We start from the raw sequence: 11,774 nt of genomic DNA on the forward strand, positions 1-11,774 counted from the left end.
GAGAATGTCAACTACATTTAGCAAGTTTTATGTTTAATTTAGGGGAGAAAAATGATCAGGAAAAAACATAAAACCATACCGAATTACAATTAAAATATTTCCTTAATTGGAATTCCGTTCTTGCTATGTAAGAACATTGACTTTTCTGCAGAGAAGAAAATCACTAGATTCCCGCTTTTTGAAGGGAAAATGAGAACTTTGGTGGTTTTTTCTCCCAATTTTTCCACTGCTAATTTAGACGATGTCGTTTTGACGAAGTGAGGGAAATGCGTGGAAGGGGATGCGGGGACATCCTTGACCCATCAGGTCATGACCCAAAAAATTGGCTTTCCTTCTCAATACTAGAAAAAGACATTACAAATCTAAAACGTTAAATTGAATTCTCTAATTTTGATTTGATATTGTTAAAAAATGTATATTTAATTTGAACACTTGATTTATTTACAATAATAAAGAAACGCTGCGGAGTGAAGCCAGCACACCATCGAAACCGGCTGCTGCTTGCGCGCGCCTCTTTTTCAGTTTTTCCTTTTGGCTCTGACCAGCATCCTCTCTCGCTCGACGGCATCCCTCTTTCTTCCTTTAACGACGGCGTCTTTCATTTGCAGGTTCGCTCTCCTTTAACGACGTCGTCTTCGTTCCTATTCACCGTCGTCTCTCCTACTTTCTTGCCGTCTTCTCTGTTCTAAGCTTCAATCCTCGTTCTTACTTCTTCCTTCGATCGTGGTGTGTTCTTGCGGGTTTAGGTAGAGCGTTCTTGTGTGTGTTTCGTTGTTGGCTGTGGTCTGTCGCTCCTAGTGGTCTTTCATGGTGCTTTCCTCGTTCTCTCCTTCTGGTAGCCCGTCACTGGCTGGGCTCCATCTGGTTTGAGTTTCAAGAAGGGGTTTCATTTGTTGCTGCTGGATTCTGGTTGCTGCTATTGCCTTGATTTGTGCTTTTAGTATATTTCTATTTTTAAAAAATAATACATATTATCGTCATCCCCTTACTACCTTGAAGATGTTTGCTTAAATGCCTCTTGAAGAAAATTCTTTTCATATGTCTTAATGTGATTGAAATGCGAAACAAAATGGTTATTGGGAACTGGGTGGAGATGAAGTCTGCAAACGATTGAACTCACAATTTAAGTCTTTATGTTGAAGACCATCAAATCTGGTAACTCTGTTTTGCCCTATTCACCTGCTTCACTTGAAGAACTCATCATTGCTGGCATTGACAACCATGATCCATGGAGTGGGGATGAAAATTTTAACTCACAATACTTAATTGCCTCCATTCTCTTCATTGTTTTGAAATCAGCTGGTCTCAAAATTTCAAGGCTTTACCAGAGTTGATGTGCCATGTCCAGTCACATCAATCTTGCTCGATTTCTCATTGTCGAAATTTGAATTCATTTTTTTAGTCATTGCCTGAAGGAATACATAGCTTTACTAATTTACATAAATTTCGTTTCAGTGGAGCTCCACTTTTAGCGGAAAATTGTGAAAGAGCAGGAGGTGCAGGATGGCCTAAAATTGCTCACATCCCTAATATATAGATTGATGCCCGCCAGATCTGATTTTTCATTATAAATCCGAAGGTAATAATCAATCCTATTACTGATCTTACAAAATGTTGAATTACACACCATGCACCCCTATTTTGCTTTCACATATGAATTTTTTTTATTAGAATTCTTCAGTATGTGTAGTTTCCATTCCTTTTTCGAAATTAAGTACTTCTTAATTTCAGTGTTTTATGATTATTTCCATTTGCTAACGTACTTTTGTGCATTTATTTTTTCAATTTCGTCCAACTTTGAAGTTTCAAAATAGTTTGTTAGCCTCATGGAACTTTCTCTTTTATACAAGCACATACTTCTACAACTGAAAGACTAGAAAAAGAGGACCGTATGTATTCAGAAATTATATCAAATTTATGCTTCATAAGCTTTCTATTTATCTTATCATTCTCAATCAGATCCCGAAGTTGCCCACTTTCTGGCTTTTTTTTGTCCAAGCTAAAAATTTGGTAAGCGAGCCCTAATCCAATGGTGACCACACGTTCATTTTTTTTCTTATTAGCACATTGAGTTTATGATAATGAGGCTAATCAGTGAGGTGTATCGTGAGTGTGGAGATTTGAGAGTTTCTCTCAAATTGGCAGCCGAAATGAAGCCAATTTAGTGACAGCCTATAATCTTTTCCCCATGCTAAGAAAAGCTATTTTTGCACAAGGGCTGCAAATGCTATGTATGGCTTTTTCTAAAGGATTCATTTGAAAAGTCTGAAAAGCTTCTTTATAGGGTACTTTACTGGACAACATCTTGGTTATATTTCATACCAATAAGAATCTTTGATTAAAGAATTTGACTATGAAGCACAAATTATATTTTATTATCAGGGTTGGTGGCAAATTTCAAAAAGTAAGCTCCTATTGTTTAGTTCGTACTTTGTAGGTGAATGTATGTATGTGTTTTTGCCTTGTAAAGCCTATTTCTTATACATATATAAACCATCAAGTAAATACATATGGGAAAATTACATTCAAGTCCCACAACAGGAAGTTTATTACCAAGAGGTTTCATAAATTTCACAAAATACTTTCAAGTCCCAAGGCCATCAATGACTGGACAACAGCCATTTACAACTTGCTGGTTGTTACCTAGTTGTTAATGCCTTTAGTTAAGTTGTCAATATGCAGGATTTGGGATTTAGAAGTATTTTGTGAAATTCATGGGATCTCAGTAATAAACTTCCTTCTGCGGGATCTGAATGTAATTATTTCAATACATATTCTAACATTATTTTAAAACTCATTTTGAATATTGCAACTATAAGGGTGAATACGTAGAGTGGAGCTTGGATGTTTGGATAAGAACTTGAAAATCTTAGTAGGGCTTTCATGAACTGTTGTTTTAGAACTTTTTTATTAATAGAATTTCAAGAATTAAAAGAATTATAAGACAATGTTCTTTTATTTAGGGAGTGTTTAAGTGACTAATTTCTTTTAAATTGTATGATGTTTATCTATAATATATTAGATTTTGAATTCCATAAATATAATGTATTTATTTTATATTATTCTCATGCTATTATTTAATTATTATAGTGCATATTGTAATGGATATTAAAAATAACAAAAATTAAAAAAGATGATGGATACAAAAATATAGGACATAATGATGTGAAACGGGTATGGGGAGAGGGGGAGATGGGGAAGAGAAAGAGAAAGAGAAACGAGGGTGAGAGAAAATGGGGGAAGGTCAAAACTCTAGGGAATTCTATTTAATAATAATTAAAAGTGAAATATAAGTGAAAACCCTAACTTTATAGAGTTCTAAAAATGATAAAAGAATAATAAAATAATAAATTTTAATCTAAATCCTAAATCTAATTTAAAAAGGCACTAATCGGATGCTAATATCCTTTTTTGTTGAGCATAAATAAATATAACGATAAAATAAAATTATAAATTCTGATATTAATAGATAAAATTCTTATTTAAATATCCTTAATGGATAATTCTAATAACTTAAATAAACTCTAATTATCCTAATTACCCATTATCCCATATTCCATTACAAACTTTTTCAATACAAAAGCATCTCTAATTCAATGCATGTATATAATTCTTTTTGATACAAGCATATTTTCTTAATGCACAGTCGATCATATACCAATATCCCTTTACATAACACGTTTAACACAGGGTAGAAATTCATTTGGAAATCATGAAATCCTTTTTCCAAACATAGTTTCACTTGATTGGATTTTTCAAAATAACCAATACTTTTCCATAACATAAGCATACCATACAATAAGATAAGATCCATTTCTCAACTATATAGCCCATAAGTCATCATAAACATGCATATATATGTATGTATATATATATATATATATATTTTTGACAAAATTGAAATCCATATACATTGTTATTTATCAAAATAATATTATAAACCATTGTCAAAAGCATACAATGTAAATAGAAAAGTGCTTATGATACAGATAGAAGAGAAAGAGGGAGAAAGAGGAGAGGCAGAAGAAGAATAGAGAGAAAGAGAGAGATTAATTCTATTCATAATAACCCATTACAACCTAAAGGTCTATTTATAAAGAATATATTAAATGCCCAAACTACCCTTATATCCCTAATTTCCCTAATTATCCCTACTATTCCTAATTCTTATGTATCACCTTACCTCACTCAAATTCACCCAAGCACTTGAGAATCCCCTTAATTAGATATCCTTAAACCCTAAATTGCTGAGGATCTTAATCAATCTTAGACTAACAATTGGATCCCAAATTCAAACCAAACCCTAACCAAAATTAAGGTAAAATTTGAAAATATAATATCATATCCTTTAGGCCAATATACTATCAATTAAATCCTTAGTTAACCATAAGTAAAAAAATATCATCTGCAATTTATCCAAAACAAGCGTCAAACTCATTCTTGAACTTGAACCCTAGCCAAACACTTATCAATCTTGAATTTTCACTGATTAAAATTTAATTAAACCACATAATAATAAATAAATATGAGAGTCTAAGCCACAATCCAAAGGAAATTGAAAAAACTCAACCTATAACCTCAAGAATAAGAAAATTCCCAATTTCAAGCAGTAGAATCTGTTTCTAACATGATTTAATTAGTAGAATTATGATCTAGATGCATACCTTGGCCAAATCTAGCTTTAAGCCACTGTTATAACCCTTGGAGCATGCAACCCTAGCAGAATAGAGAACTCAATATTTTTCACCTCAAAATCGTGTTTTGGATGTTTGAACCTTGAAAGTTGTGACTAACTATGTAATTAAAATTTCTTTATGCCTACTACTCTCTGCTGCAGCTTTCTAGTTTGAAAGCTATTTGAACAATAGAACGTTGCAGATTTGAGCCATAGTAGGGAAAATGACATTAGAAGGACCAGAGGGGAAAATTCTTTATGCTTGGGCACTAATAACCTCTCTTTGTTGTTATTCGGCGCTGCATATCCTTAAATGAGTCATATTTGGCTTTGAACCATTTTATTCGCAAGTCTTATCCTTCTCAAATGTAAAACCCCTAATTTCCAGAACCAATGATGCCGTGCCATGGTAGAAAAGGTTTAAACTACCATGGCACCTTATTAAAGCATTATATCATGGTAGAAAGGAATTCAGCATCTATAGGTAGGTCTACCATGATATAAAAGGGTTAAGCTAAACATGAGATTCTCTATTATATATGGTAGCAAAAGGTTTCTAGTCACACAATGAATGATTAGTCATTATGATTACATTGTTTATATCATCTTTATTTTTAGTATTTGGCTCTTGGTTAGGGTTATTTTGAGCATATTTAGCATCATTTAGGTCTTTGGGACTTTATTTATGATTTTGGAATTTTGAGGCAAATGTTGATAGTTTTGGGCTAAATTGTAATTTTTGAAATTTTGTCCAGAATTTCTCAAATTTTGTTGGTTGAAAGCTTTTGAGTTTCACTCTCATGTTTTGAGTATGGTTTGAGTTCATTCTTCATAGATTAGAAATTGTTCACACATTACTTCATCCTAGAAGTTCTCTAACTACTTGAAGTTAGAGTTATTAGGTTGTCTTGAGCTCAAATGTTGAAGTATCTTAGGTTTAGTTCTTGTCATTGGGAACTCCTAAAATTTTTTCTTCACTCCTAAGCCTAAAGTTGACTTTCATTTCTTATTATGGAGTTATTAAAAAGATACGAGAGGTAAACTATCCTAAATTTAAAGTACCTACATTCAAATGTGAGTTCATTCTAATGTTGTTCAAGGAATTTAGATTTATTTCAGTTGATCTCATATGGTTGGTTTTAAAGATAAGCCCTTCATTTTAGCAAGCAAAGCGAAATAAGAGTTTTATGTCATTGATCTAGCAAATAAACAATGTTTCATTATACTACAATGTAAAAGACAATTTGTTGGTGTGGAGGATGATAGCTCAAGTTTTAACCTTGATGAACTTGCCTTTCACTACAAATCCACTTTGATCAACTGAAATATATTTGGTTGGTGATGAATATGTAGTTAGAGATGATCATTGCAAAGGAATTTGGGATAATGAATAAAATAATTGTTCAATTGATAAATAACTAAAGAAAATAGTTTTCAAGTAGTTTATTTCTTTCATTTGCTTTTCTTTCATTCATTCATTTTTATTTCACTTAATTGCTATTTACTAACCTATAACATTTTTTTTTCTTAACAAGCACATGGAGGGTTCTTGTAGGGATGATAATAATACATCCAACAGATCTAGCAAGAAAAGGGGAAGAGGTAGTACAAAGTTGAAGAAGCTAACTTTACATCATGGTACTGACAAGAAGTTGCATGTGGAGTTTGATGATGATAAAAGACCAATTGGTCCAGATGGAGATAGGTTCATCAGTTATATAGGCCTTTTGGCTCGTTCAAAAGTTGGCATTTTGTTCCCTAGATGGAAGTTAGTACCACAAGCTACAAAAGACATGATTTGGGATGATATTTTGGTATATTATTTTTTTTCTCTATTGTTGTAGTTATATTAGACAGTTTAAACTAATTACTTTACAAATATTATGCTTTGTAGCTCACTTATGATATCCCTCCTACCCTTGAGATGAAGAAGTATTGGCTTCAGCAAATACGTGATCGATGGAAGGATTTCAAATCAATGCTTACTAGGGTATACATTCGAGGAGATAAGAAGAATGAGGATCCATGTTCTGAATATAAATTTCTTGATCAAGAGACTTGGAGAGAGTTTGTGAAGTCGCGAGAAGATCCTGAATTTCAGGTAAATTTGATGGATCACTTAGTTCATTTTGACTTAATTCACCACTAACTTAGATCGTTGTGTGATTTTCATAGAAATTAAGTGATGCAAACAAAGAAAGACAATCTAAAAATCAATATCCACATTATATGTCTCGAGGGGGATATAGGAAGTTGGAGCATAAAATCATGCAGCATGATTTGAAGGAAATGGAGGAAGCTGCAAATTAGATCCTCATGTTGTTGTTCATCCCCTAGCTCGTCCAACTCGTCAAAGAAAATGGAAGGAGGCGAGAGTCAAGAAAGGGCAATATATCACTCCAGCGGTTGCTACTGTTGCTAAAATGATTGTAAGTAATTATACTTAATTGAATTTAAAATTGTGAGTCTTTGGAGATTAATTTATTACTTATATGTTCTAGGATTCACTTGAGGAGCAAGAAGCTCAAGGTTCATTCACTCCGAGTGGAAGAATGGACATATTGGCAGCATCAATTGGAAAGCCAGATTATCCTGGTCGTGTTAGAGGGGTAGGAAAAGGAGTCGGTCTTAAACAATACTTTGGACCAATTTCACGAAACTCACCAGAAATGATATCTAGAGAGGAGTTTCATGGGTTGCTAGCTAAGGTTAAGGAGGAGACCCAAGCTGAGGTTTGTCAAAAGCTTGAGTCGCTTATGGCCGAGCTTCGTGATGAGTTCAAATCTATGGTTGCCAACATGGTAGCTGGGCAAGGAGCTGAGCGAACACCTCAGGTTTTCAATTAATTTTACTTGGATTAATATTCAATTTTGTTTTTGTTTCCTTTATTTTATTTATTTCATCTAGGTTTCTCATACGGTTCAAAGCACCAAAGATAGTTGTAGTCCACCAAAGACGTTGACATTGCATGCCCCTAGTCCCACACTTGATGATGGAGCTCCTTGTTATCTCTACTTGGAGCAAACAAAGAAGCAGGTTGTTGCCCAAGCTCGAGCATACATGCTTGGGTCAACAAGCAACAACATGCTTGGGTCAACAATTCATCACGAGGAGATTCAGGAAGACCAGGTTAGGGTGATGGTTGTGGTTGTTCTTGAGGCAAATGCAAAGGTACCATTCCCTATTGATGAGATTGTAGAAGTTGGCCAAGCAAAAGATGCCTTCATTCTATGGCCTAAAAGACTTATTGACATGGAGATGACACTTCCAATGGTAGAGGACACCTCATTATTCATTGTTTTTTCTGTCTTAATTACTTATATGACTTTTCTTTATTTGATGTTTTATTAGGACCCTAAAACTGTTGAGAAATTCCCTTGCTTGGCACAACTGCATGAGTTTTTCAAGGCAATGACAAATGCCATCGATTTGAAAATGCCTACAGGGATCATGGGTAGCGAGAAGTCATATCCCTTTAAAATTGACAAGAAAGACCTTATGGAGTTCATATTTATGAAGGAGTTGGATATGTCATGGGCTAACTTAACAATTTTGTAACTTTATTTTCTACTTTTTGTCTCATTTTTTATTCATTTTAGTTTCTATGGAATAATAGTTTATATCTTGTTTCAATAATAGGTATCTCCACAATCTCTGCATTGCAATGGGGAAAGACAATTTATATGGATTCTTGTGTCCAAATTCATTGCAATTAGCTCACAACACATTAGATCAAAGGATAATATATGTGAGCAATACTATTAGAGAATCTAAGTTGCCATGTTATCTAGCTCCAATTATCCAAGGGCAAGTAATTTATATGCATGTTTATATTTGCAGTTACACTCATATTTTTCGTGTTATCTTGCACTTATTACAACTCTTATATGTTGCAGTTCTCATTGGTCACTCTGTGTTGCTTGCCCCTTCGATAATGTTGTCTATTGGTTTTGTTCCTTGGGTAGCACTCCAAGTGAAGAGATGAAAGGCGTGTTAAACACGTAGGTTTAGGGCTATTTATGTAAAACTTTTAGTTTTTGAGATAAGTTATTTTAATATATTATTTCTCATTTATATCTACTGATAGAGCATTGAAGATATATTATATGATGGGGGGAAAGTGCAATGAAAATAAGGATTCGACTACTTGGATCTACCCAAAAGTGAGTAGTCTAAATTTAAGGTTTTTCATCTACAATCGCTTCATATATGTATTTGTTTATGCTTACTATTTAGTTTCTACTTCAAGTGCCCTCAACAAGCAAGGAGTACAGAGTGCGGATATTATGTTATTCATTATATGCATGAAATTGTTCAATTTGACTCTACTGCCAAATTGCAAGAGGTAAATAGTTATTTAATCTCAATGTTATTAGTTTTGCGAGCTTGTTTAATTATTTCAATGTATTTATTTCGAATGTTACTTTATTCATGGATTTAAATTTGCAGTTTTTTGATAATAATGACCCCTGCACCAGTGAAAACATTGATGTCATCCGAAATGCTTTGGCACAACAAATTCTTCAAGAACTATCGGCGCAAAGTGAGTGTGACTAGGGTTATTTACATAGCTTTAGGTTTCCTCAATTAGTTAGGATTTTAGGTAGTTTTATAGGATTGTTAGCTAAGAATGTTATAGTTTTGGTAATAATCCAGTAGGCCTGGTATATTCTATTTACCGTTGAGGTTGTTGAATGTACTTGTTGAATTTTTGTAGGTTCAAATTTTGGTTGTAAAGAAGATACCAAATATATTTTTAGAAAAAGGACTCTACCTTACTTTAAAAAAAAAAAAAACTAATATAGATATGAGTATTTATGTAACAATTTAGTTAAAAAAAGTTTACCCATTGCTTTCAATATCTTAGGAGAAATATTTCCTGTTGATGCGAAGCCAAAGAGAGTATCTACGTTACTTTTTATTAATAGTGTACTTTTAGTTTTCATTTGATCTATTAATTTTATTTCCTTTTTAAGTTTTATTTTCCAGCAATTAAATTCGTTCTTGCATTTTACCATACACACACGTCTTTTAATCCACCAAAAATATCTTTAAACACACGCAAACCACTCTAGGGCGTTCAACACACATTTTTACACAAGAAGCAAGAATTTCGAACTGAACTGACTAATTTCAGATCTGGAAATTCTTTTCTCATCTTCTATTCTCATTCTTCATTTCTTCTCTGTCTTTACTCTAGATTTTGCACACACTCTCCAAATCCCTGTATCTGCTCATCCAATTTCACATTTGATTTCACCATTTCATTCATCCATCAATCTGCAACGTAACCTCGTGATTTTCGCTTGGATTTGTTGAAGAACTTGGTGTGCAACTTTCTTAGTGAATTCTTCCATATGGGCGAGCATGATGTGTGCTTTCATTGAGATTTGATGGATCAGTTAAGGTGTGGCTAGGGTTGTTCTTCTCTATGAGGATGAAAGCTCATGTGTCTGGATTGATCAGGAGATTTCTCATCTTTCTCTTCTATGTTAAATCCATTTTATTATTACTTTGTAATGACATTTGGATTAGAGTGATTTTGTGTAATTAAATGTATTGTTGATGGTTTTATCATGTGTAGAAGGTGTTTGTGAATATTCCTTGGAGATTGGATATCCTGGAATTTTGATTTTAAGATTGAATCCCTTGTTTTGATTGCCATCTACTCATTTGCAGGTGAGACATGATTATTCATTTTACTTAGGTGTGTTAGGCTGTGTAAATCCCAGTTGGACAAAATTTGTGATGATTAGGGCTGGGAGAACTCTAGTTCATAAACAATTTAGGCAATTTCTGAGAGCATTTATTTCACTAATGTTCGTTCACTCTTAATCAAAAGTGGAATGGAGAAGCATGATGCTAGTCTCTAGGAATCTCTTGAAGCCCTAGTTAGCCTAAGTAGAGGGAGTGAAATCTAAATATTTTTGGACAACGATTGACCATATATCGTAAGTCTTCATTGAATTTAATCAAACGCTTGCTTTCACATTGTCTTGTTTGAATAAGTTTTCCTTAATCCTAAAATGAAACCAATAGTAGTTTCTAGCTCTTCTAGATTTTGTTAGCTTGAACAAAAAAAATTCACTTGTTTATTAGTGTTTTTTAATTAATTAGGTTTTAAGATTTGTAATTCCTTGTCACATCGACCTAGGTTGGCCACTGACTGCATTGGGATTAGCTTATTAATTTAAGGTGATTGCAACAACTATCAGCGGATTGGACAAGGCTTCAATTAACTTGGCTGCTGTGTTACTGTTTTAAAATCAATTAAAAGTTAGAATTAATTCCTCAGTGAGAATTATATAGTGTTAATCTTTTTTAATTTAGGGATTATACGACTAGAGCCAACCATCGAAATTTTTGGAAATTTCATATGAAGTTAATAATTGTTTGTTAGCCTTGTTCAGTTCTTGGTTCATTATACCATTGCTTCCACTTCCTGTGGTCATTTAGCATGCCTGGTTGGATTTTAATCAAGATGTTGAAGGCTAATTAGGAGTTGTTTAAGGTTGTATCTAGTGTTTTAATGTCAAGGTTATACGTTGTAGTCCTAGTGAAGTGAACCTAGTTCACAATTTAATCACTAGTGGTTGGGAATTAAGTTGTGGTTATGTTTAAGAGTTGCTTAAACTAAATAAGACCTATGAGAATATAAGCTTTGCAAACTAATTCATTAGTAACAAGGATTGCCTTCCACAACTCTACTAGGGATCTACCATTTGTATTTAAATCAAACAAATTTCAATCACTCGCTTGTTTTCTCTTAAAAATTGGAAGCCAAAGAAACAATAGTTTGTCTAATTTTGCATTTAGTTAGATAATCAATCAAAACCACTTTTGCTACTGTTTATCATATTTAGGAATTAATTCTAGATCAATTTCAATACAATTCACTTAGGGATTTGATTTAGGTTGCTACTAGCCACATTTAGGGTACTTAGAATTTTATTTGACATAATGCTACTCGTGCACATCATTAAACTAACCAAATTTCTATCATTTCCTATGAATATCGAATTCAATAAATCCTTTATAACCAATAAATTATTCCCCACCCCTCTATCTTTCATAAATTCCCAAATCATAGCTTCAGGGT

At 33.3% G+C, this 11,774-nt stretch overlaps 1 protein-coding gene across 10 annotated transcripts; it reads left to right on the forward strand.

The window, feature by feature from the left end:
* Positions 1 to 469: 469 nt before the first annotated feature.
* Positions 470 to 10,339, forward strand: LOC129322047 (uncharacterized). 10 transcript variants are annotated; one of them, XR_008596169.1, is made up of 14 exons: positions 470 to 608; positions 1,456 to 1,579; positions 6,211 to 6,489; positions 6,570 to 6,776; positions 6,851 to 7,104; positions 7,177 to 7,509; positions 7,583 to 7,948; positions 8,027 to 8,229; positions 8,315 to 8,482; positions 8,572 to 8,676; positions 8,763 to 8,838; positions 8,912 to 9,020; positions 9,154 to 9,218; positions 9,997 to 10,339. XR_008596169.1 is itself a non-coding variant. In XM_054968073.1 (14 exons), exons 5-14 carry the CDS (start codon positions 7,099 to 7,101, stop codon positions 9,992 to 9,994), a joined length of 1,566 nt encoding a protein of 521 aa, XP_054824048.1. In that variant the 5' UTR covers positions 470 to 608; positions 1,456 to 1,579; positions 6,211 to 6,489; positions 6,570 to 6,776; positions 6,851 to 7,098; the 3' UTR covers positions 9,995 to 10,339. The 10 variants fall into 10 exon arrangements, 6 of the variants coding, with proteins under 6 accessions (XP_054824048.1, XP_054824053.1, XP_054824052.1 ...); XR_008596168.1 differs by having other exon boundaries at positions 8,925 to 9,020; XR_008596170.1 differs by lacking the exon at positions 9,997 to 10,339 and adding an exon at positions 9,876 to 9,891.
* Positions 10,340 to 11,774: the final 1,435 nt, after the last annotated feature.

The sequence above is a fragment of the Prosopis cineraria genome, unplaced genomic scaffold (genome assembly GCF_029017545.1).
Source record: "Prosopis cineraria cultivar Desert tree isolate PC_DT_omini unplaced genomic scaffold, ASM2901754v1 PC10, whole genome shotgun sequence".
NCBI lineage: Eukaryota > Viridiplantae > Streptophyta > Magnoliopsida > Fabales > Fabaceae > Prosopis > Prosopis cineraria.